A 26,191-nucleotide genomic window follows, 5' to 3' on the forward strand; every position below is an offset into this window, starting at 1 on the left:
GCACGTTGCATTTTAACTCAAGGTAAAAAAAAATACTAACAGACTCTGGAGCAGCCCTTGATTTCCTCTGATCTTACTGTTCAAAATGAACATCGTTGCCTCCAGCCAGCCACAGTTAACCCGCCACATTCACGAAAGGTCATTCTTAATATATTAATCTTTTTCCAACACAAGCATTATTCCCCTTTCCTCCTGCCCTCTGTATGTCTTGTAAATATCTAATTCCCTATGCCTAATGCACCGTACCAACATATTTGTTCAAACATTATCTTGCAATGAAATTAAGGGTGGGGGGGAAGAAAAAGGCCACCTTTTTTTTTTTCTTTTTTTTTTTTTTTCTATTTGCCAAATGAGAATTAGCTCCCATTGATTTCTGCGGTCTCTGCCCAGTGTCAAGCACCGAGCATGACAACTGTGAAGAGCTCGCTCAGGACGGGGCTGAGCACCCCTGATCTCCACGGCTGTCAGCGTGGCTGAAGACACCCAGCAAGTTCACGACACAAAGCCACGAGTGCTCGTGAACCTTCACGGGCACAAAGCTCAGCCCCTGCAGGTCCCGAGGAGGGTTTCCACTCAAAGATGAAGGGTCATCCTCAAGAAATGTTTGCCAGGCCCTTCTTCGGCTGGGCTGTGTGATGAATTCATGACTTCACGCTGCACCAGCAGCAGGAAACGATGCCTAAAAAATGATGCCTACTTTTATAGGCTGTATAGATCGTATATAACTGTGGGCCAACACATACCCGCGTTCCTCCCGAATTCCCTTGATAAATAACACTGATACAGTTCAACGCGCATCTTCCTCTTCCATAGCAAAATATTCAAAGCACAGAATCAATCCCTTCTTGTCATCACCTACAAACAGCAGCAGGATAATTCAGCTTACACGAACGCGGACAAATAACTTCAGGAGACTGGAATGAGACGAAACGTGATGTTTTGTGTTGCACACAAAGAGCAAAACAAGCCCCTCGTTTCATTCTGCTGCAGCCGTGCTGCGGGGCCACTAGAGGGCAATGAAACAAATCAGGTTTTCCTCTGGCCCCGTTAAATCCCCAGCTCGCACCGAAGGCTTTTCCTCTAATAATCTGTCACGGGATAATGGGGAAATTTATTTCCGATGATTGTTGGCACATAAAATAGCAACCACGTACATATAATGGCAAGAAGTGTTGGATGAAAAAATAAGCATCCGAGATATAATTAGCTGATTGAGATAAAAATAAAAAATATTACAGAAAGCAAAATGAGGGAGATGATATTAAAAGTGCACATTTGTGTGCGTGGAGAAGGAGGAGGGATGCTACAAGCCCTCACCATAATTTTCTAACTCTTCTTTATTCAGAGTTTTTCCTCCGATGTTTTCAGCTTCACGGCACTTCACCTGTTTCAGTTGATTTTTATTTGCTGGAGGCAATTAATTTTCCAGATTTTCTAGGATAACTGTTCTGACATTCCTGAGAAATAGAATTTGGGAAAATACTGTTTTTTCTATTAAAAATAAAATAAAAATCTGGGATGCTTTCTGCAGGCAAAACTTGCAAAAACTGAGCTTGAAGTTTGCCGCTAGGCATCCTCAGCATGCAGAACTAGCTGATAAACCCAAAGTTGCCTAATCTGTCAACTTTTAGAAAAAAAAAATGCTTTGCACACAATCAGTGGCTGTTTAGTACTGAATATTATAAAAGAGAGAATGAGAACCAGTTTCCTGCAGCACTTCAAAAGGGACAAGACAACGCACGCAACACTGTGCCAATTTGTACTTGGTTAAAAACAAAAACAAACAACAAAAAAAGGAGCAGCATTCAAATGGTAAGGAATATAATTAGTGCCAATCAACATGTTTTTGTAGAAAATAGGTCAAACAAACCCAACGTCTTTCTTTGATGATATTATGAGTTCAGCTGCTAAAGGGAAATTTGTAGGTATAATACAGTTAATGTTTTGTGGTTGATTTAGTTCCATATAAGCATTTTAATTATTTAAAAAAAAAAAAAGTGTCACATGGTATCAATACAGGAAATGATGAGTGAAGGAAGATGACTTCAGCAGCAATTGTTATGAAGCGCAGTGTGGTTGAGCTTTACCTGATCCTTAGAAATAACCACAAAATTAGTGCTGTAAAATTGGAAGATCATGTGGAAGTCAGCTACAGTAAGCGCTGACAATCCCGGGGAACTCAAGCAGCACAGATGAGCTCATTTTAACACAGTTAAATCCCAAATTCTTCACCTAGGAACAAAGAATGAGGGCCACATCTACAGAAACAGGGGTGCATAAACAATTGTGCCCTGGGAGGTAATTTGGCATTGATGTCATTGGTTATGTTCATTCTGGGGTATTGTGTCCGGTTCTGGTACCCTTTATTAAACAGAAAATTGAAAGCTGACTTTAAAAGATGCAAACTTTAAGAAAGTTCAATACTAAATAAGAAAAAAATCTTTTTGGTGGAAGTCACTGATAGGAGCACGTTGGTGTGTAAAGCTACAATTCTGAGTACCCACATCTCATGATTAAAAATATCTGGTAGAAGAATACTAACTATTGTCCCGAAGCGATGGTGGATCCATAGTTTTCACTGTCAGTCGCCTGCTGTTACAAATATCTGCTTTCTCCTAGTTTAAGCTTCTGGCTGTGGGTCTTCATTATGCCTTTCCCTCCAGCTTACAAAGTGCTTTTCTGTATAAAGGAAGTTTTCTTCTATGAACACCTTAAATACAGTTCCTTTAAAAAAGGAAAAAAGTTGTGATTTAACTGAGTCACCTAAAAATAACTAAAGCAAAGGAGAAAGAGCTGCCAGAATGGAAATATATTAACCTCGATAAGCCACGGGAAGCTGGTTGCTTGGGGAAAGGTCGGGACCAAAACTACAGAACAAAAAGTCCTGGGGACTGGGAGCACTGTGTCACTGAGGATGATTTCTTAGTCTCTGAGGTCACTTTCTGCAGAGCACACACCAATGGGGTAGTGCAGCAGGAGGTATCTTAGGATGCTTTAAGCAGCACGAAGAGGGAATAAATATATTTTGTCCACCATGATATGTTGGGTGCTTAGATTTGCTCTTAGCCCCTGTGGCTAACGGGAATATAATAATGGTCAGCTACAAAATATCCATGATTTCTTGCCTGTAAGGTTAAGGACAAGAGAATGTTTTTCAGAAACATAGCCCTGAGGAAGAAAGTGCAAGATCTGAAGCCTGGGGAAAATGTGGGACTAGGAAGGGAGGGGTGTGGGATGGGGTCAAATGCCAGAAGACCCAGGAAAGAAAAAGGAGCAAGCAAACAGTGCAGGAAGGAAACGAACAGTACATAAAAGGCTAAAATAAACACAGAGTGGGCAAATAAAGAGAAAAAGACAGAAGAACTGATTTTTCTCTATCAGCTCAATGGAGACCTGTAACATGGGCTTTGATAGACCTTGCTTGTCAGCACTGCGCGCTGTGAGTGCAGACATCCTTCTATCTGGAACCTCTCCAGTTAGGTTTGTGAGCCCTGCGGTACAAGATGACAAAAGCACTAGCTACACCAGCACTGCCCGACATCAGTCAAGGTGATAGAAGCAGAGATTCCTGAACTCCAGTCTGTGTAAAATGGGACTGAACTCACACACACCCCTCTGTATCCTCAGACATACCCAAATATTTGGGGATTGCAGCACATGCCCGGCATGTTTCCTTCTTTGTGTTTTACAGCAGTTCTTAACAAAATATCTCTGTATATTCCTATATATCTGTGTACAAATAATGATTTATAACACAGGCATAAGCCCATTGATACGCCACTGAGAAAATATGGTGGTATCTGTCATAACTCCCTGCTTTCTTGGGAATGATGGATATACAAAACACAAAAAGAGATCTCCTGGATTTTCCTAGCTGGGTTGGTTGTAATGTCTGCAATCCCATAAAGCTCCAGCACAAGATTAATAATGTGGTTGATAAGCAACACCATCCTGTCCTTTTTCTGCACTCTAGCTCTGAAATCGGTAGACATCCTGGATCTAAAAGAAAAAGAGATTAGTCTACAAGCGATCTGCGGAAGTTATTAAAGGGAAAAAAAATCTTGATGCACAAAGATCACAAGATCAAAACTGACATGACAATGTTGCTTGTTAAAGCACGCTCTGATTTTTCTTTCCAGGAAGTATTGACTTGTTTTCCCAAAAGCTGAGAGCTATATTTGACTGAGTGGCATACTTCAAACAGCAAATAATATACAGAATCCTCCAACAATTCATTGGGGAACAAAAATGCTGAAATGAAAGAAACTCCCGGGCCAGATTTTTATCTCAATTGCATTACTGGAAATCCAAAGTAATTCCATTGATTCTGATGGTGTTGCTCTGGATTTGCAGCTGTGCAGCTGATTTGCATTTGGTCCTGCGAGAAAATCTTGAGAGATGCTTAAGCAGACGTTATCATCAGTTAGAAAGCAACCTCATCAGGGTATGACAATTGTTGATACATGCTGCAGTACACCCACTTATCAAACTGCTGGAACCTGAGTGCTTAAACAGACACTCCTGTGTCCATATCCAGGTATCCAAGCAGCATATTTTATAAGTGATCTGTATCTGCCCTTTCCATGTGTGAGTTTTGTGGAGCTGAGAACTTTTTGAAGTGCAATTCTGACCTTATATCCGACTTGAAAAAATAAATGTTTCAGAAAATTTTTTGGCTTTTTATTTTAGAGTTGGATAAAGAATAGAAAAATCTTCCCTGAGTACTTCCTTAAATTCTTAACTGAATTAATTCTGGCTTGGGCACATTTTTGTCTCTGAGAAAACTTGAGGTTTGAATAGCCAAAGTATTCTTTGAATCACACAGCTTTGCACTAAGGATAAGCAAGCTGCTTGGATAGCAGAAGTAATGCTGCCTGTCTTCACTACATTCATTAAAAACGCATGTGCCATTTAAAAAGAAAAGCTTTTTGTTTCATTTTTTAAATTTCTATGGAAACTCTCAAGCAGGCCAAGTCACTGGACCTTCTCCAGATCAATGCAAGACGTCCCACTACAAGTCTCATCGCTCACCTGGACACGGAAGGATTCACAAGTCAGAGCAGATTTAAGACACAGCATTCTCAAGACTATTTATCAGGTTTTGTTTCCTGAAAAATGTGTTTAAGTCAAGTTTCAAGGGCTACATTCAATCCAAAGACAAGAAGATCTAACACGGAACAGCAAGAGCTTATCATAAAAACAGTTTTTAACCATTTCTTTCCTTTGCTTTGACCTTCTTCTATACTATTTTATCATCTCCTCCACATAACTAAGCTCTTAGTTAAATTAAGCTCCATAAGAGCTTCCTTAAGAGAACGAACTGCATCTTGTTCCTTGTAAAGCACTGTGTACACTTAACCCATCATTATTAATACCATTATTAAAATTATGCTCCTGACATTTAATACGCTTGTGAAACTTTTAGAGTGCTCTAACAGATGCATAATCAAGATCAAGAAATTCAAAAGCCTGAACTAGGAGCCCTTCAGAATGATTCTTGATGCCACCGAGCTGTGCAGGAACACATTTATAGGCTGATGTAAAGGTATTTAGCTTCAGTGTGCTGGTATCACTACAGGCCCCACTACGTTGCCTTACCACCAGTATGACCAGTATGATCTCTCTATGGGAGATCTGTGCGGAACCTGGAGTGGCAGCTGGAGGCCAGGTCAGATAGGGTAGGACATTTCATATGGCTCCTGTGGGCAAGTCAGAATGAACCCTTTAAACCTTCATCTTCTGGCTCAGCATGCAGGCCTGCCCTGAAAATTGAGAATTCATCTACCTAAGCATATGAAAACTCGATGCTTAGACATATTTAGGATGTTTTTACATTAGTGACAAGATGAACAGAGCAAGCGATGCAAAGCAGGAAATGTTTCAATTACGAAGCACTCTTGGCTTCAGATCTATTTGATATTTACATTGGTTTATTGTAGGGCAATTTCTAATATTATTGTAAATGCCCAATATAAGTGTTAGCTTGAAGCACTGGCTTCATGTTCAGAGTACATCAAACCCCATGACCTCCAAGCTGAAAAAAAAAAAGACTATAAAATGGAAAGTATGGCTTAATAATGTTGTTCATAGGTCTAACTTCGAATCCATGATTAACTGCATTCACAACAGTCAAAGGGCTAAGTGAAATGCCTGGCCTTTGATCAAATGAGCAGCATATATGCAGAAGGGAAAGCTAAAACAATCTTGTGCCTTGTGCAGCATCAGTAAAAGCAAGGAACATGTGCTGTCGCCACATCCTGGAGAACAAAAATAGTATGCAATTGAGAACATGCTGCACCCGGCAAAGGTTGGTGGCACTTCTCTGGGAGACACTTCTTGGGGACGTGTCCAAAACTCCATCCTGTGCTTTCAGGGCTGCTCCTTTGTGGTTTAATAAAGACATATATGTCCTACACATTTCATTGTTTCAAAATAAAGTCATCTTGGTGGTGAATCAAGAAATGCAATCAAAAGCGTGTATTGGTCTTGAACTATTTTCCTGCTGCACAATGAGAACATTTTCTCGGTGTGATACAGAAGTCAAAATTTCTGCAGTTTAAGGCAATGTGAAAAGAGTTAGCGACTGTTCACACAAAACCTCCTCATCCATAGCTGAATGCGGCTTTCTCAGAGAGGGATGAACATAAAAAGGGTATCTCTGTAGCACAGATGAGTGATTACAAAATAAATAATGGCTTAGCTTATCAGATCAGGTTTGCTTATTTTCATAAGAACTACCACCATCAATCAGGAATCAAGTAGCTACTATTCACTTCAGAGTGGAGCAAAGATAATTCGATACGTAAAGCTCTGAAATAGACATAATTTGAAGAGGAATAAGCAGGTGTTATTTTTTTTATTGAGTCTATTGTGCGGCTTTATTAACAACAATCTACTTTTTAAAAGACCTATTTAACTTCTCCCAGCCAAAAAAAAAACGTGTGAAAAACCGTCTCCCAGTGAAAGCATGTTCTAAATTCACCTAGCTCACTATATAAAACTACAGCTGAATGTTGTAAATTCACTCCACGAGGCATTCCCTCATGCAACCAAAACTCAGAACAGCTCGATCCTGCAGATGTGTAAATAGCCTTTCCTTGCCTCGATAGCTACACATTTTGTTTCTTTGCAGATTGCTATTCCAAAGCTCACTGTGCTGGCTAGGAAACTCCAGATTTGTAATCTGTCATCTGTCCTCTTTTCTAGCATAGCTAATACCAGCCTCTTGTTTTAGCAGCTGAGGACTTTGGTGGCTTGTTCCCACATCATCCTGCAGTAAGATTACGAAAGGCTCATGCGATCTGTTAGGCTGCTGAGCTGCAGAGCCTGCTGCCTCCTCTGTTGGCCACGCTAACCCAATGTTTCTCTTATTCTGCAGCATGCACCCATCCATCTCACCCTGTTTTATACCTGGCCAGGTCCACATCTGAGTTAGATTTATGAGCTTCGATTACAGCCATGCGATACGAGAGTGTGCCTAGAATTAGCTACCTAAAAGTAGGCATTTAGCACTATTTGAAGTGCCATGGGGTTATCTCAGATAAATACACAGAACAGGTAGATAAAATAAAGCCCCTAAGGGGTATTTATGTGTTATGGGGGGGCAGCTGGAGGCTGGCTGGACTACACTAGGGCATCTCCAATGCTGTTGGGTGTAATCAGATGAATCAGGCCCTGGAAACGTGTTCCATGGCTGAGCACAGGCACGGGACCTGGCTACCCCACTGCAGAGGAGCTTCATGCAAACTACCAAAGCCAACCTCAGTGTAAGTTCAGTGCCATCCCGGATCTTCTGTGAGCAAGTTAAGGAGCAGAAGGGCTATCTTGTAACTGTAGACAGGCTGAACGGTGGGCCATTGCAAAGGAAATTCAGCCGTGTAGTCAAAGTCTGTAAGATATTATTCATCCACATTCTTCCCATGGTCATCCATGATTTACTATGTTAAGTATTCTGGTCTTTGAAAATTTAAAAAATTGTAAAACTGAACAAATTCAGACCTCCCCCACCCCCAACAAACCAACAAAACCAGCAGACGTACAAACACCCTCCACACACACACATAAAAACAACTTTCAGATGCTCCAGTGCGTACATTGGTGAAACTAGACAGGATCTGAAGTCATCGTTTGAAGGGTTCTTTCCTCAGCTACATAAGCAAAACTAATGCATGGTACATCTAAACTAGATCTTGTGGATTGACACCAATAGGGAATTTAGTCCATCATATAAAACCTTTCGTTGCTTGATTTAAAAATAAAATGTAGGTGTTTGGTCAAATTCATGTTCAGCATACCAAGTTATTTTTTAGATTAACTGAAAATGCCCTTTGATGAAATGCGGAAAAAAAAAAAAAAAAAAAAAGATTCTGATCAAGTCAGTTTCTATCATTTAACTGAGCATCTTCTTCAGACCTTCAGCAAAACATAGCTACTAAGGTTGAAGACAAAAATTGCAGTGTGATCAGCATCATACACAGATCTTCAGGATCTCCCCACCTGTGGCTCTATGAGACCCAACAATTCCACACGGAGAATATTCCCCAGCCTAGCTGATTGGCCAATGGGTTACTTTCAGTTGTCTGGATCTTTTATACTTACATTGTTTTGTATATATTAATTTAAATATCTTCACCTCTAGTTACAGTGCTTTTCACACTCCTTAAGCACATTTGCAGGCTCCAAAGCAAACAATTAGCATTGCTTCTTTTTTATGTTTCTCTTTTTAACTCTGGCTTTGGTACAGTTATTGTTTTCCTTCATTTGTTCTCCGTTGACCAGATGGTTTAGATTTCAGAGAGGACTTCTATCAGTGTTACAACCTACTCCAGCAGAGAAAATTTCCAAAATCATACCTTTACAGTCCAAATCCTAAAACCAATGCATTACATTACTTGTAGCAAAGTTCTATCCACCTCTAAGCAAACAAGCAAACAGATGAAATTACCTCTTTACTTATCCATATTTCCTCTAAGTTCAGTTAAAAAATAAAAATAAAAAATTAACAGTTCTCTGGGCTTCAGTAAAGGCCACACATTTAATGTTTTCATAAATCTCAACATTTCTATTCTACTGTCTCTTTGAGCCCTTATAAGTCTATTGAGGTTACAGCTATAAGAGCAAATGAGAGCAGTTCTCCCCAGCAACTTCTCTCAGCTGTAACAAATCAGGACCTTATCACTGCTCCCATCACCCAGCACCTCTGTCAAGAGCTCAGGATTTAATTCATAGTTATTCACAGGGAGGCCCTTTAGTTGCTTTGTGGGAGGATCTTCTTCTGTAATAAATGAATAGACTTGCCTTTTTCTCTCTGTGCACAGTGCTCACAGTCAGTTCTGTCCTACATGAGGACACAGAGATGGAGGTATTTTTGGGGTGCTACCTTAAGCCAACCATGGCAGGGGGGACTCAGTATATTCTTGGAACCCGAAAACCCTGCCTTGCATGATTTAGCAGCTTGACAAAACAAATGTGGCCTGTGATTCAGGAAAAAAAAAATATACAGAATTTCTTCCTTTCCTAATTTTGCTATTTGGATTATTGCCCAGATAATTCATTTGAAAACCAAATCCAACCAAGCAACTGTCTTGAAAATTGAGTAACCTCAGGTTCAACTGTATTAAAAAACATCAGCTTCAGGCAAAACTGATGGAACAGTTCATTCACAGCACTTTCACCAAGCCCTGGCCCTCATTTTATGTTTTTCTGATTACGTGTACATTGTGCTACAATTTATCAGCCGCAGTACTGTATTATAATATATATTACCACTAGCTGACTCTGACTGTATGCATTCAGCTTCACTGACAGCTAAAAACCCATGGTTCAATGCATATTCATTGCTGCATTGCCATTTCTCAGCTGTTAAAACAGCTGCCTGAATCAGCAACAAGTTTCACAACTTAAAATAGATGTAACCCTGCAGGATACTCGGGCTCGATGCTCATTACGATTCGCACTGGTAGGCTGCTAGGAGCTGGGGACATGGTGCACTTACTGCAGCATTTTGCCACTCAAGCATAGCACTACCCCAAATGTGTAAGCTCCATTAGCGTTCCAGTTTGGAGCAGAGGTGTGCTTTTGTAATAAATCTCCTGATCATCGCCTCTTACCACGCTTTGGTTCACATCACGGAGTGGTCTTGGGATGGATGAACCCAGTTCCTTTAGATGGAGCTAAACCAGAAACGCACCACTGGCTTCCACCTGCTAATGCCACGCAGTTCAGGGGACCAAACTACATGTAGCAAAACACAAACCTTCTTGAAATGCACAGAGGGTAGACTTCAGCGCAACCTGTTTTGTTCTGCACATCTGCTCCTCTCAGCCCGTACCACTTGCTAAATGTAGGCAGGGCTGAACACAGTCATCCAGCTTCCAGAGAGGAGCTGGCACTTCAGGCAAGGCTGCAAAAGAGGCAGACATTCATGACATAAACCTTGGAGTTGGATGGTTTCTACCCTCAGTGAACAGAAATGTTTCCTTTATGTTAACAATCATACCTGGCTTTATGAAAAAATAAAAATAAGAATTAGCAAAACCATAGTGTTTGATTTGGAGGCCACTCTTCACTCTCTTCCAGGTTCTCAGCTCAAACACACATCTAAGAGTACATGCTCAATTATTCAGTCAGCAACCAATAAACTACCTTTTCTTTTATTCATTTGCTGTACCAGAAAACCATAAAGTCATTCATACCTGTTTACGTTACTGTACTTTTAATACTTGCTAGTCCTTCCCCCAATTGAGGTATTCACCACTGACTATCAATGAAAACCCAAGTTTTATGCCATCCCCATGTGTTTTTATTTGTCATTATCAGGTGCAAATAAAGGTATGTATTCCTGCAAAAAGAACTTGGTATTTATTTTAAAATACTGCAATAAATACAATTACATTTCCTTAAAATAAAGTAATGCGAAGTATTTAATATGAAAAGGGATTCCTGAACATCCTGTTTGCTCAGTGTCTTTCCAACACAAACATTTTACTGCTACTGCAATACCACGGTAAATACTGTAGATACTACTGTTGATAATACTGAAACTGCATTTCCTCTAGGAATTCCAGTACATATTTGCTGTGGTTCCTTAGCTGGCAACACAGTCCCTTCCTTCCTCCTACTTTAGTGCAAAAAACAAACTATGCATCTGATCACTTACAGAGTTGTGCCTAATTATATAAATGCAGTGATTATACACACTTTTCAAATGGTGATAGACTTCAAAGTAGGTAAATTCTAAATTGTGCCATTAAGAAAATCTATTTGATGATGGAAATTTCTGTAATATCACATTGCAATCTCCTGCATTGCAATTTTGCTTTCAAGTCAGTATTAATTTAATGACAAATAACAGCTGAGAATAATAGAGTTGGGAAAGCAAACTGAAAGCTGTAAGATTTATAGTGTGATACTGGTCTGCAGATGTTAATGAAAGGCAACTAAAAACAATTTGGAAAAGCAATGGATCTAAGGTAAATAATGAGTAGAAAGAAGTTCTGCATGACAAATACGAATACCAAATCTTCAGAAACTGTTGTTAACAAAGACGTGTACCTGCAAGACTGACTTATGCCTGTGTTCAGTTACTCAGAAGAAAACATATATGCCATCGAATACTTAATTTGCATGTATTGTAATATGTATGTACAAACCACTGGATGTACAAACCAGTCCCACCAGTGCACACCTAAATCAGCCCACTGATGCCACACATGCACTTACGAAAACCAAGATGCTGCACAAGAGTTCAGTACGTGCACTTCCTTCTCATGCCTTGGTACACGCTTCTGATTGATACACCCTTACCAAAACACAGCTTTTTATTTTTTAACATCATATAGTCACCAAATCCTTGGTTTTTCAACATAATAACACTTTAATGGAGTCATAGTACAAGTGAAAGCACGAAAGCTCATATAGTCTTACTACCACCTAACAGTTACTTTTCCTATTGCATTGATGTCCAAGGTGAGTAGATTATTTCATGTAAGCTGTAAGCATTTCTATGTTTCTACATTCTGTAGAATCTGTATGTTGTACTGCAAGACCACAAGGCAGATCAGACAGTAATTACAATGCTGCAACACTATAGGTAGGACACGTCAACCTCTCTGCCTCTAGTTAAAGCCAGGTCTATAATAGCTTATACAGCAGAGAAGAGACAGAATCCATCTCCAGAGAAAAATAGGATTGTGTATTGAAAGGAAACAGTCAATCTTCTCTCACACAAATCCTAGCATCAAAACAAATGGTCTTGTAAAGTCACTGACTGCCACATTTAAACAAAGGAATTTATGGAGTAGAAGCAACTTACAATCAGCAGGTGAGTGATGCTGAGTTCCCAAGTTCACAGATTGATCAGGACTTTCCCCCAAAATTCAAGAACTCGTGTCTCAGACTTTGGATACACCCTTCAGAATATGGGGCCTGGATTCACTTTGGTAGCTTTAAGATCACTGACTTTTTCTCTGGTGCACCCACATGAAAAAATCTCTAAAAGAGATTACACCTATCACTGCACAAGTAACAAAATATTTTCTTTTTGCATAAAGCTATCAAAACTATTCACACATATACACACTAACCTTTTCAGAAAAACTGGAATTTAAAGCAAGTATGATCCAATTTCAATATTTGAATGAGGAGCTCCAACAACAACACGGAGAAAACACATAGCGAAAGAAGTGATGTTGTGCTTATTGGCAACTTCTTTGACCTTCACTCATATGTGAAGCAATTCCACACCCTGCCCAGCATTACCTTTTGATATTCTTCCTTAGATTTCAAGGCAGCTTCCATCTGTTCCTGAGAAAACGTGTAGATGGCCGAGCGATACTGTGTGCCAAAGTCATTACCTTGTCGCATTCCTGGAGAGAGAGAAAATACACCACACCATGAGGATCATGCTCCAGGCAGGCTGGGTTGCAATGCGTAAATTTGGTGGGCTAAAATTTAGGACTTTCCATACACCTGGGTTAACACAATCTCTCCTGTGCATATTCATTGTGTATGTTTATGAAGTCCAAGCCTTTCTTTGGTTGAATAGTCCTTGAGAGATTCAACTCTAATATCTCTTTTTAAATGACATGCAAATAAGATGTGAACATTTTACATTTTGGTAAATCACACGGTAGTCACAGATGTAAAACCTTAAATAATCAAGCCGCAGTTACTGTAATCAAGGTACTCTTAAAATACTTATTTTGAACCATGCAAATGCTATTAAAAAAAAACTTTGATTTTACCAACTGCTTAAAAATTTTCTTGTGCTGGAGGGTTACATCTTAATGAGAGAAAGTTTCAAAATACCCATGGAGATAACTAGCCATTCTCCTCTATTCACAAACAATGCTCCTGCTAAAAGACTGCTATGGAAGTATTGCTGAATTAAGTTTGGAACAAAGTTATTAATTCGTACCATCAGCACCGCTACTTATGGAGAGGAGAAATGAGAAGAAATGACGCTTATGAAATCTGAGCTCCAAAAAGGACTCAGAGAAATGTGCCAAGAAGGTTTGGAGAAAGTATGGCTGTTTTCATACCTTTTTAGAGTGAGTAATGCTTAGTAATAGCAACCCTTACACACTTTCTCAGTCTGGCAGAAGTAGAAAACAAAGATATATATGTACTCCACTAAATTCTGTTTTCAACTTAGACACGATAATATGGATGGCAGGCGTATATTAATATTTTTTTACATCTAACATTATGAAAACAAAACCCTAGTTGTACATACTCAGTAACTCCCAGAAACCATACCATATTGGTACAAGGATTAGCCCCTTTATTGCTGATGTATGTACTTCCAAAAGATAAGTTGTATGAAGCTGCTTATGTACATATTATCAAATTCAAAGATAGATTCTACCTTCAAAAGTATAAAACAATGGGCCAAAGCAGAGGGAAGACTGCTATTCTCTTCGGTGGCTAGCCTGGATATGCTTTGGCTTGATGCAGTTCTAGGGAGCCATGCTGGCCAAAGGCAACGCTGCCTGGCATTGCTACACGTTCCCATTCCCTCAGGCAGTAATACTGGAAGCCAGTTCTGCTGTGGTTCATTCCATAAAGCCTTAGAGAGGAGCTTTAGCATTAGGACTGATCTGGAATTGCAGTTTTGCAGTTTCAGCCTTTCATAACTTTATTTCCAATTTTTCATTTGAAAAAATAATGTTTTGCTTTGCTGTAATAAAATGTATTTATTTCTGAGTTTTTCTGACATTTGCTGTGAACGTGGGTGAGTAAAATACCTTGGGTGACGTAATATTTCTGAAGTAGACTCAAAGCAATTGATTCCTCCCAAATGTCTACAACCCAAGGCAAAATGGAAATCATCAGGATGAGTCTTCCAACTGTCCCTGTGCTACAGAAATCCCACTGAAGACTAGCATCAACTGTCAGGACTATGGAGACAAAATAGAAGAAAGCTGTAGGTCCCAGCACTCCCTAGCAAAGGGCAGAGGGTGAAAAAAGAGCCTGTGATGCTGGGGGGAGGAAAAGATGCTATCAACATAATACTGTTTATTAAAATATGATAACTTTTATCCCTTTTGTACTTTCAAAGGAAAAAGAAAACTGGTTTAAGGACAGTACAATATCAAATGAAAGCTGGCTGAAATATTTATGGCTGAATGTGATTCTGAAAAATATTACGGAGTTTTCATGTTATTCGGGTTACATTTTAAACACCAGAATGTTACATTAATATATATAGGAACAACAACTACTTCTTTCATCAATACTTGATAGTATGGTCTGCAAGGCAGACAACATTTTGCTTATTACTTCGCAAGTTATTTTAGGGTAGTAGAGACTTCTTAACAAGTCAGTGCTACTGAATAGTTAGGCGTAAAATAACTACAGGACAGTAAAGCATTAGCTTTGCCAGGATATGTTAATGCTGATTGATGTTTGTGCTTAAGCATTAGCATTCTACAAATCTATTTATTGCTTAACAAACTACTTAACAACTGACTGGGGAGCAGATTACAAAAATCTCTATAAATGGATGATTCCTATATCGAATGCCAGAAATGCATGCATTTCCGGAGTATATTTTAGCATGAGTTCCTGTGCATGGTGAAAGCAAACATTTAATATATGCATGTGCCACCATCACATAGCAATAGGGAAGCTGTCAGCTTAATTAATTTATTGAAAAGAAAAGCTCTTTAGTCTTGCCAAAATTGCATAACTAGGTAGGACAATTAAAAGCCACACTACACAAAATCTAGATGGGAAATAGGCAACACTGAAACAGTGAAGAGCATTCATCACTGTAACAGTGTACCAAGACCCACATCTCTTTCTTGCAAAGGCTTTACATTAAGGCTACATATTTTCCCCCAAAGTATACCATAGCTTTATGAGCTCAGTGATGAAATCATAGAGTTAAGGAGTTAAGGATGAGGTTAGACGGTGCAATAATAATGGCCCCTGCTAGCACTGAAGTGCTGGCTGCAATGTTACACCACCCACTAGCTACAAAAAGGACTGTACAGGTAGTGTAAGAATTACCCAAAAGTGTAGCCTAACTGTGATCATTCAGCTAAGCTAAAATGACATTTATTTTCACTTGTTCCTTAAATCAATTTGTACCTAAATGTCCCACGATAAGTAGCTAATGCATTGTCTGACTAAGAAACAGACTATAAAATGCTAAAATAAAATAAATTCCATGTGTATAGACATAATCAAGTTACTACTGTTACTGCTGCTATTTGTCATGTACTTCATATGTGCAAACTTACTTCTCAAGGGTCCATCACTGATTTTGTAAAACCCTCTGGCAACTCACACTTGTTGAGATTCACTAACTCAATGAGTAGCAAACAAGGCAGGAAATTCAATTTACAAAACAACAGTGGTAGGATGACTGAGCTTAACAATCTCATCTTTGTCTGAAAAAAAAGTAAACTAAATCTAAAATGATCTCTGCTTGACTATCTAAAATTACACAATACCATCCATAATTAGCTTTCTTTCCTTTTCTGGAATATCATTCTTACTTTGTCTGATTTTTTTTTTAATTATTATTATTCTGTCCCTCTGTGTTATAATAAAACCACAGCTATACACATTAGGCTTCAAATAAGAGCGAGAAAATATGACTAATTTAATAAGGATGCTAAAGGTATTGGAAGATATTGTGTACTGCTATATCAAAAAACATTCTTGTCAGGGATTGTCAACTTTGCTGCCATTGATTCTAGCTAAATTGGGTACACAGTAGATTCTGCAAAAGTTCTGTGCTGAGACGAGTTGACTTCTTATCTATCATGTACCCAAATGGTTCCACTGAAGTCACAACATTTGTTCAAAGTTTTTAATAATACAACTGAAAACACAAATAATCCCAATCGGCTTTAAGTTATTCACCCTATGATCAAGTTCCCAGGTAATTAAACAAAACTGACACCTTCAAAATTGACATCTACTGCAAACTGTAATCAGACATTATAAAAGCATCAAGATTTGGAAGGACTTTGAATGACCACTATATTTTGATACATTTCCACAGAAAAATTTGTAAAGCTTTTGACATTATGGATTGGACGGATTAAAGCAAGATTTATTACCACTAATGGATGAATTTCAGTATCTAACTTCCTGCAAAAATTCTCTACAAAGAGTTTTATCAGAATGAAATACTTGCCTTCTTGAAGAAATTTATTTCTTTTCACCTGTATCAGATTCCACTTTCAAGAGACACATATAATTTTGTTTTTAATTCCAATTCAAAACAGTATACGAGGTTCTAAATCTTCATTACTGGAAGAAGGAATATTCCTACAGAACATCAGCTGAACACCTTCAGAGCAGCAGGATCTTCCATGCAGGGCAATGCTGATTGCCTCCAACTGTTCTGCAGGATATCTAAAAGTCATTCTGTTTGCAAAATCTGCTGGTTTAGGGATGGAATTTATGGTCGATACTCTTTTCCTCAAGGATTTAATATATGGGTAGATGTGTCAGTAGGGCCTGACCTTCCTCAACTTTCATTCTAGGCTGAGTTGATAACCAGATTGCTTCTTAGACATATTAACGAAATGTATTACGCTGGGAGATAAGGCCTCTGACAGGAAGAAAAACCTTCACCAACTCTTTCAGAAACTCTGCAATGAGAGAATGAAACACTAAAAAGCCTTCATCCATGGCTGTAACCATTGGATACACTGACTTCAAGCCCATTTCTTTCCAACAGGTAGTTTAAGGAAAGGCTTCTAGGGGCCTGAAAGCAGAAAGTCATCTTACATGTCCCATCCTACCTGGGCCACGCAGTCACCAAAGCCCACCTGGAGGGCTTGTTCCCAGTGCTGATGAGAATCTCTTTAACTAGAGATAACCAGGCAGTGTTTCAAGGCCTACCCAATGTCCTTGCCATGAGGCAGAAGAAGCCAAAACCTAGGTGATTTTTATCTGGTAACCTGATTTTTATCTGCTGTAAGAAGACCAAGAACAGAAGAACGTCCTTGAGCCCCATTTTGGATTCTACAGGAGACTGAAATCAGAATCGCCTTGGCCAGCCTGGGGTTTGCAAGATCACCCTGTTTCATCTGGCTGTACTTTACAAATGCCAAAGGGTGCAAGACAGTAACTGGCAGAAAATGCAAGTATCTGTCTCTCTGACCTGATGATCAGGAACGCATCTGTCAGTAACAGGAACAAACACACCCCGGAGTCAAAAGGCTGGCACTTGGTGTTGATACCTGAGGCAGAGAAAATCAGCTGTCATGCTGAAGACAGCTTTAAAAATCTCCCATCATAGGGACATTTAGATAGCCTGATTTCAGAACTGATAGAAAATCAGAGGGTAAAATAGATAGATAAAAAAAATATGTGGAATATGTGGTTTTGGATAAGGCTGCATGGTGCCAAAGAGCATCAGCCCAAAGCACAGTGCCTGTGTGAGCACTGGCCAGTCCTTGTAAGCTCTTGTCTCTAGAGAACCAGGGTAGACGAGGGCATTTGGAGCTCTAAGTGTGTTTAGATCTTGGACATGGATCATATTTGGGAATTTCACTATGGTTGACCGAAGCAACTCAGTGCTGTGCAGCCTGGACCACTCTGGAGACCATAAAATTTCCTCACTCTGCCAGCAGAGATTAGAACACCAATTAATCAAAAAATGCCCTCAAGAGCCAAGCGCTTGCTCTGTCTCATGTGATAACTAGGAGAAACAGAAATTTGTGGCCACAGGATGGTATGTGGAAAGGACAGGGAGTTGTGATGCTATCCCAGTTTCTGCAAAAGGAACAATTCCCAGGATGAGAGTGCCATGTAATGCAAACACGCATGCAGACTGCTACCGGAGAAATTATTATCTGCCAAAATATAGATAATAAAATATAGATAATATAGATAACAGACAATATAAAATAAATGCCTCTAGAAAGCCCTCTTACCAACACTTTGATATCATCTGAAGCACCTGCATGGGAGTGACTTTATTCTGGAACTTGTTGGTATCAAAGTAGCAAATGCAAGTTCTTCTTTGACTTGAATGATCAGAACAAATGAAAACTTCCCTGCCTGGATGCAACTAGTAGGTGCTTTTTCCCTCATAGTTTCTATTCCTTCTGAAAGCTACTATGTCTTCTTGGCTGGGGCCAAAACATTGCTCCTTTAAAGCAACTATCCTGCTGTTATGCTAAGTTTGAGTTTTTATTGAGATGCTGCTTAGGTAGGTCATTGTCCTTCCTATCTAGCTTCAGGGTATCTTAAGGTCAATAAGAAATAGGTAAATCCAACGCTCTAATAAAAGCATGTATTTCCCAGAACAATACTTAATTATTATTTTTATTATTATTTTCTTTAGAAATGGAGAATTCATTACAAACGAGAAGATTCTTCCCAAAGAGTGATTTTTGAATATATTTCCTACAGAAGGCTGAAGCAAAATGTACTTTATTTATTTCTTTGGCTAAATCAGGAATTTCTTCTGAAGACTCAACCCTCTAAAGACTTGAAAGCAATACTTATACAACACTTCTTATCTTCTCTCCATTTAAAAATAATAAAAAAATGTAATGGCATCATTCGTCAACCTTGTTATTCTCAGAGGATCCCAAGTATAATGGAGATAAATGACTAAAGTCTGTTACTCTCTTCTGTGCCACCCAGTGAAGTTTTAAAGGGCAGTTCATAGCTCTTATTTTTATCATAATTTTTTTCTGTGATTTATAGACTTTTCTGCAGCTGTCACTTATTTTCTTATACCCACAGAAACCTGATGTACCGATTGGTCATTTTCTTTTCCCCAATCAATGCTTGCTGAGTTAAGACTAATAAAACTCCTTCTTTCAGCTCATCATATAATTATTTAGTAAAAATCAATTGCACCATGTCACCCTGGCTTGATGTCATCACTCACTGTAATGATTACATCCATACAGTTTAAAAGTTGCCAAGGGAAAGTAAAACTCTTTATAGCATATGATTAAAGGAGAAAAATGTTAATAGAAAAGGAGTTAGTTACAGTGCTGTGGATTGAGAGCTCTTGATGATTTTCAAGGTGCTGGGGTGCAGGAAGGATAAATGCAAAATAAAAGCACTTCTTCAGAAGGTCACAATACAATAATGAGTTTGTACATATTAAAAGAAAGTCATATTATCAATAGAAAGCAAGGTTTACAAAGCTTTCAGTACTGAAGGTTTTCAGTGCCAAGAAATACTACAGTTTTGTTCTTCCCCCTTTGCCTTGAAATCAAGACAAAATACAAGCTTTCCCTAAAATTTCTGACTTCATATATTCTTAGAACATCATGGCTAAAATAATGTTTTTAAAAATTTACTTCAGCCACAAAAACATCTGATGAAAAGTACTTTTTTGTCTTTAATCTTCATCAAACCACAAGATTACACAGTTCTCTGGTGTAGCTTGTAAGGCAAAACAGTGTCACAGATTTGCTGATGTTGGAAGGGACCTGTGGAGAGCTCTAGTCCAACCACCCTGCCCAAAGTAGTGTCAGCTAGAGAAGGCTGGCCTTGTCCTCTTCAGTTTTCAGTATCACCAAGGGCAAAGACATCACAAAATAATTACTTCAGATTGCCAGTGCTAGTGTAAATACGAGCTGTTGATGACAGTCAATACAACACTCACTCAGTGAAATACCAGAAGCTCTTGAAGTACAGAGAATTTTTTCAGACATCAGATTCATTAATGCCATAACACACCCCAAAGTACTGATGGACACACAGGAGAAAACACTCCATCACTTCTTATTAATGACATTTTGTGGGAATGGGATGAATTGCTGCTACAAATTTGCTGCAGCAAGAAATCTTGTCTGCTCCCACCACAGATGGCCAACACACTACTACAACAAAAGCAAAATAATGGTAGTATGTCCACTGGGGCTCTATCTTTAACAAGTTTTTCTTCACTTGTTATTAGCATTATTATTATTCTGTAGTTATAAAATGCACCAAATTTCTTCTCAAGACAGTTCAAGTATTTTACACAATTAGAACAAAGACTTTGAAAGAAGAGTTCCCTATATGCTTATTTATTAATTCAGATAGAACATTGCTTAAACGCATTTTGGAATGCTCTTTGAACTTTGAATGAAATGTATGATCTACCTGAGCCCACATAGAACCATTGGTTATTTTTTTATGAATCTCACAAAGTATTAAATGCTACTGGAAGATGGGAATTTTAATCCATTTCTAATTATTAATTGAAAATACATCTTTACCACTAGTGGATAGAACAGGCAAATGGAATGGTGAATATGTACATGAGTCACCCTTAATGGCATCAATTTTACTGTAGGGGATTTTTTTAATTATTTTTTTGCTTAACTTTAATCAAAAGTTAAACGATTAGCTTTTGACAAGTTTTTAGACTTGGATGAACTTGGGACAGAAGTGAAAGTAGTATCTTTTAACAGTACTGAATACAACTGATGCAGCTGGAATTAAGCTTGTGGGTTTAGGCAACAAGAAGCTGCCCAAACACAGATGCCTAATTTGGGATAAGACAGCTGTGTTGACCTGACTTCTACTGATTGTCATGGAAGCCGAGACACCCTGTGCCTATGAAAACATCTACATTTAGGTGGCTTTACCTCAAGCTTTACCTCACCTGACATGTCTATGCTGGTCAGAGAAATCTGATCTAAGATAGTATTCACCACTGAATAGAGCAGATGTATCTGCAAGAGCCTGGAGGACAAGACACAGGGCATATGGGAGCCCCACACTTCCTAAAGCACAGTAGAAAGATGGGCAAAGTGCACACAGGATCCAATGTGGCAATAGATGTCTGTTTAGGCATTGGTGTCAAGCTCTCATTGTGTCTCTTCTTCGTAGACTAGCTCTGTTGCAGTGCTTACAAAAAGCTGCACAACTACTGATCATGCGAGAAAACATAATTAAAAAACACAGAAATTCTGATCATAGACTATACAGAGCTGAGCTACGGAATCACACAGATTTGTTATTGTTTTCTTTATGTGCTTTCTCCTTTCTCTTCATTTATCTGTTACTCACTAATGTCATGCCTAAATTTTGGCATGTGTTAGCAGTATGAATCTAAACCTACTATGATCCACCAGGTGTTATTGCAATAGTAATAAAAATAATTAGAGATAATAAAAATAACAGTGTTGTCATTTGCTTTTATCAGCAGATAAACTCATGGGACACTGCTCTCTCAAAACACAGACAAGTATGCTCTTATAAATATGCAAGAGAAAATTGCAGGCAGAGAAAAACAGTCATTCACTGAAAATATTGTTGTTTAGAAGAGAGTCAGCTTTGACCTCCTGTACCTAATTATACATGAAAACAAAGATTAAAAGCCTACTAATAATCACCATAAACTATGATTAATGATGTCATGCTTCAGTGCCTCAGATTTCTAGACCCGTGTACAGTAAATTCACTAGTGGGTTATTTGAAGAAGAAAAGAATGTTTGGTACTATTTTGTTTTAACTTTCTCTATTGCTTTCATAGTAGAAAGACGAACAGTCCATCACAAAATTCTGCAGAAAAAGACCTTCTTAGGTTGCTCTTTTCTAATTGTGTAAATGTCCATGCAAATCTAGCTGCTGTTATTCACACCACATACCCTTTGATTTCATGGATGTTTGAAAGCTACTGATGACAGTCAAGCATTGAGAAGTCCGGATTTTCATTCAGAACTTCATGAACAAATGAACAAAGCTGCACTAAAATGAAGATCCCCTTCCTGTTGCCTTCCTTTTCTTCTTCCTTTCATCTGCTACAACCACAGCTATTCTATAATAGAGAAATAATACAGAAGTGACCCCAAGGAAGATTGTCACAGAATAAAGGCGTTTTCCAATTGTTCTTAGCAGTACGGAAATTATGAACAAAAGGAATCCCTTCAGGTGAGTGCTAGGTGTATGTTTACTGCAGCATAATAGACAAAGTGTCATCTTCAGTGGAATAAAAGACAGATACAATGGCTTTTCTCATTATCAAGTCACCATTTTCCTGACTTTAGCAAAACTGAAAAATAAAGTTAAGTTTTCAGTATTTCTGGAGAACTAAATAACACATCTTTGCCATAAATGAAATAAATAAGCTAGAAGTAGTTTAAAATGAAGAAGGAATCAGAGCCCAGAAAGAATTTTGCCCTTGAGCCAGAATTGATTCAGCAACACTCACTTCGTAATGCAAACTATTCAGCCATCTCAGCGACCGCTGCACTGGCTAAGACTCCCCTTCATTGCAAAAGACGCAAAGTCAAATCTCAGCTTTTCACCGTGACATGGAAAAACAACAGCTCCTAAACTGGAAATTTAGGTCAGAAAAAGTCTATTCTCATTTATATGTATAAAAAGAGTCTAATATGCAAATAAGGTCATGACAGCTGAAATTCCTGGGGATGCAAAACTGCCAAGTAAAAAGTATTTATTTTTAATGCATATTTAGTTCTAGAGAAAGGGCAAGGAATGGGAGCAACATAACATAAGGCATTTCAGATTATGGAAGAAAGGAAATTGCGTCCTCAAACTGCAGTAGTGGTTAAGCACCACTGGCAAAGAGTATCTTCAGTATTTTGCAAAAAGTATAGACCACAGGTATTTAGGAATTAATTATGAGCAAGGGTCCACTAAACTGCTTGCTGGTGGGATGGTTAGGAACTAGTCAACTGTGTCCCACCGTTGAGACTTCATTGCTAAGAGCAGGAGTTAGAAGTATGTGAAGGTAATAGAGAACTCTTCCATCAACTCATAGAGTGCATATTACTACTGAGTATTCACTTCTGCATGAACCAATATACATTTATCTTTGTTTTTATCTCAGTATATCAATTTCCATGGCTTTTTTAATTTATCAACACAGAGCCGTGTTTTATTTGTTTCCTCCAAGAGCCTTCTAGCATTATCTTTACCGCAGATTTAATTAGTATCCTCTCCACTATATCCTCCACATCATTAATGAAAATATTGAAGAGTATGGGACCAGGAATGGCTCCCTCAGGGGTCTGTAATTCTATTTTGAATATATTTAATATGTCTGGTGGCAATAGATTTGTATTTCCACTGTTTTTTTGTTACACCTTGCAATAATGCAGAAACTATTAGGTCTCAATAACATTTGAAATAAAAGACAAAGGTGTTTTGTGCTTTAATCTGAGACTTGCAAATTTCATTATTTCCTTCAAATTATAAAGGGAAGAGACTCACAGAAATGTAAAAAAAAAAAAAAAAAGGTTATATTTTACATGGAGAGATTATTTTTTCCCTTTAATCTCTAAATGAAGTTACAGGCCTGTAGCAGAATACATAATGCTGGTTTAGGGTCGCTGTAGCATTTTTTATGTGTACAGCTGTTCTTCCACTGGTATAAGTAGACACATCTGCTCATTAGCAATACAATGTCATTTCTAGTGTCTAATTTTAATTATTTGCAGATGATAGATTCCTTATGCAATGTCTAAAAAAAGTACAGTCCTTCAAAACTGGTGAGAAATAAATATACCCTCTGCAACTAAAATGGGTCAGCACAATGAAAACCAGATATTAATCTGGAGAATTCATGTATCAGCACTAAGGCTAAATGCCAAACTATTTGGAAGGTCACAGGGAGGAGAAACAGCTCATACATCTCTTCTTTATCGTGGATACACAAGACATATGGACTAAGAGGTGTTCTGAATGAATCTGGCGGGTGATGAGTTTGTTGTAGTACAGATGGTCCTCAACTGCTGGAAAAATACCAGTTCTGCTTACATTTCCTGTACAAACACAGGCAAGATAAGGACTTCATGACGGAAAGGACAAATGAGATTACTTACCAGTAACTTTGGTTCTCTGCGTACCCATACTCAAAGAATCAATACGGCTAAAAGTAATTTTCCAGAACCTCCTAGGCAGCGGTGGCCGTGAGCATCTTTGCTCTTCACCCCACTGCCAAAGGTATGGAGTCCTGCCTTCTCCTCAGCTCTTTCTGTTGTATCAGAAATATAACCAAAAAACCAGCAGCCATGAAAAAGGATAGGATTTGTGTACAAAGGGGCTTACCCCAAAGAACTGTAGGTGTAGCTGTTATTTTTTGTGGACTGGGAAGGACTGGTATGCTTGATAAAGACAGGGAGCAGAACTACCAAAACGAGCATCAGTTTTGGCTTGTAATCAAGAGAGGAGAGAGCTAAGGATGTGAGTGGATTTTTCATTGGCCCCAAACATGTTTTCAAGTGTTCTGCTAAAAAGACACGTTCGGCTATTGCAAGCAACAAAGAATCTTTAAAGCTGCTTTGGATAGGGCTGAAATCTCTGACATGTAGGACTTCAACCTCACACAGGATCAGGGTAATTATGAACAGTAGGGCGCTTAATGGGAATCACAGTAGCACCATGATAGATTCCACTGGTATCAGAGATTTTTCCAAAGGCTTGGAGAAATAGAGTCCCCACAGAGTGGCCAAACTTTCTGATCTGATAAAATATGACATCTTCTTCTCCGAACATGACCAAGGTTGGGTTTCCCAACTGGCTCACATGCTGCTGGACAGTGCTAGTGCCAGAAGGGCCATCCCACCAGCAGCCCGGCTGCTGGCAATGTGAGTCCTGGCTGAAAGCTACATTTCAGCTCATGCAGGGTCACCTTTCAGCTTGATCTGAGAACTTTTTGACTGCCAGTGTCCACACAAAGAAAGAGGTGGCATCCTACAGACAGGTCAAGGAGAGAGAAGAAAATTGCCCTTTTTCCCATCAGATAAGACAAAGATTAGCTTAAAGCAATCATGAAACCACAGGCTGAGGCACAATGCAGACAAACCGATGGCCTGAAAGTCCACATCCCTCTAGACACACAGCAGAACCATCATAAGGATGCAGTTTGAAGGAAACAAACAGGCTTATATCTTAAAAATCTGAAAGGCTCTGAGATTGGCTCTTTTAGTGCAAAAACAGGGCAATACAGATTCTGCCCTACACCTCTCTAAACCTTACAAGTCTATATGGTGCACAAAGCGAAGAGACATAAAATTCTTTTGCAGTATTTTCAGAACAACACATTCATTCTCTTTTTCACTATCAGTCACAAAGAAGCAACCACCTCAAGCACTTCTAGAGCTACACAGAGCAATCCTCTTATAGATAAGATTATTCCTAGGAGAGAAGGAATTCTGGTCTGTGCATTAGAGGCTGAACAGAGATGACAACCATATGTCACTTGGCAGAAGTCAGGGGTTTGTTTGTTGCTTTTTCAGGATCCCAAATGTAATGAATTATAAAATACAGCCTAAATTAATAGTCAAGGAGGACTTTATCAGGGCCCCACACTTAGGAGATGCTCATCTGGGAGAATCTCTTTCAACTCATAGACTGTTTGACTTGATCAAAGGTTCCTGCTTTTCAGTAGACTTCTGTATAATACTCAGACTCAAGAGCTTCATGAAACAAGAGCCAGGCTGCCTCCCAGAGAAACTTTGAATCCCAGTGAGATGTCAGCCTCATCTTGAAGGCAGGAGGTCCAACTGTTTGGAAAGCAGGAACTTTTGAATATTAATGTGCTCTTACAATAATGAATGGACTGCCAGTCTGTACTCCTTAGCAACTTGGTACCACCTAGATTGATATTTGAAAGGTCTTTAATTGCAACAGAATCTGAAACAACACATATGAATATTTCCATATTTTATGTTTAATGACATTATAACAATTAGACAAGTCCATTGTCTCTGCAGGGGGTAGGAGGGCTTAGATGGCATTA

General features: G+C 38.8%; 1 protein-coding gene across 5 annotated transcripts in view; it reads right to left on the reverse strand.

The window, feature by feature from the left end:
• MSRA (methionine sulfoxide reductase A) overlaps window positions 1–26,191 on the reverse strand; it is a 268,181-nt gene that overhangs the window by 76,754 nt on the left and 165,236 nt on the right. For all 5 annotated transcript variants that reach the window (XM_038177136.2, XM_038177137.2, XM_038177138.2 and 2 more), the window contains one exon: window positions 12,760–12,866. In XM_038177136.2, the coding sequence (XP_038033064.1) occupies window positions 12,760–12,866 (107 nt within the window). The remainder of the gene's footprint in view (window positions 1–12,759; window positions 12,867–26,191) is intronic.

The sequence above is a fragment of the Anas platyrhynchos genome, chromosome 3 (assembly GCF_047663525.1).
Source record: "Anas platyrhynchos isolate ZD024472 breed Pekin duck chromosome 3, IASCAAS_PekinDuck_T2T, whole genome shotgun sequence".
In the NCBI taxonomy this organism is placed as follows: Eukaryota; Metazoa; Chordata; class Aves; order Anseriformes; family Anatidae; genus Anas; species Anas platyrhynchos.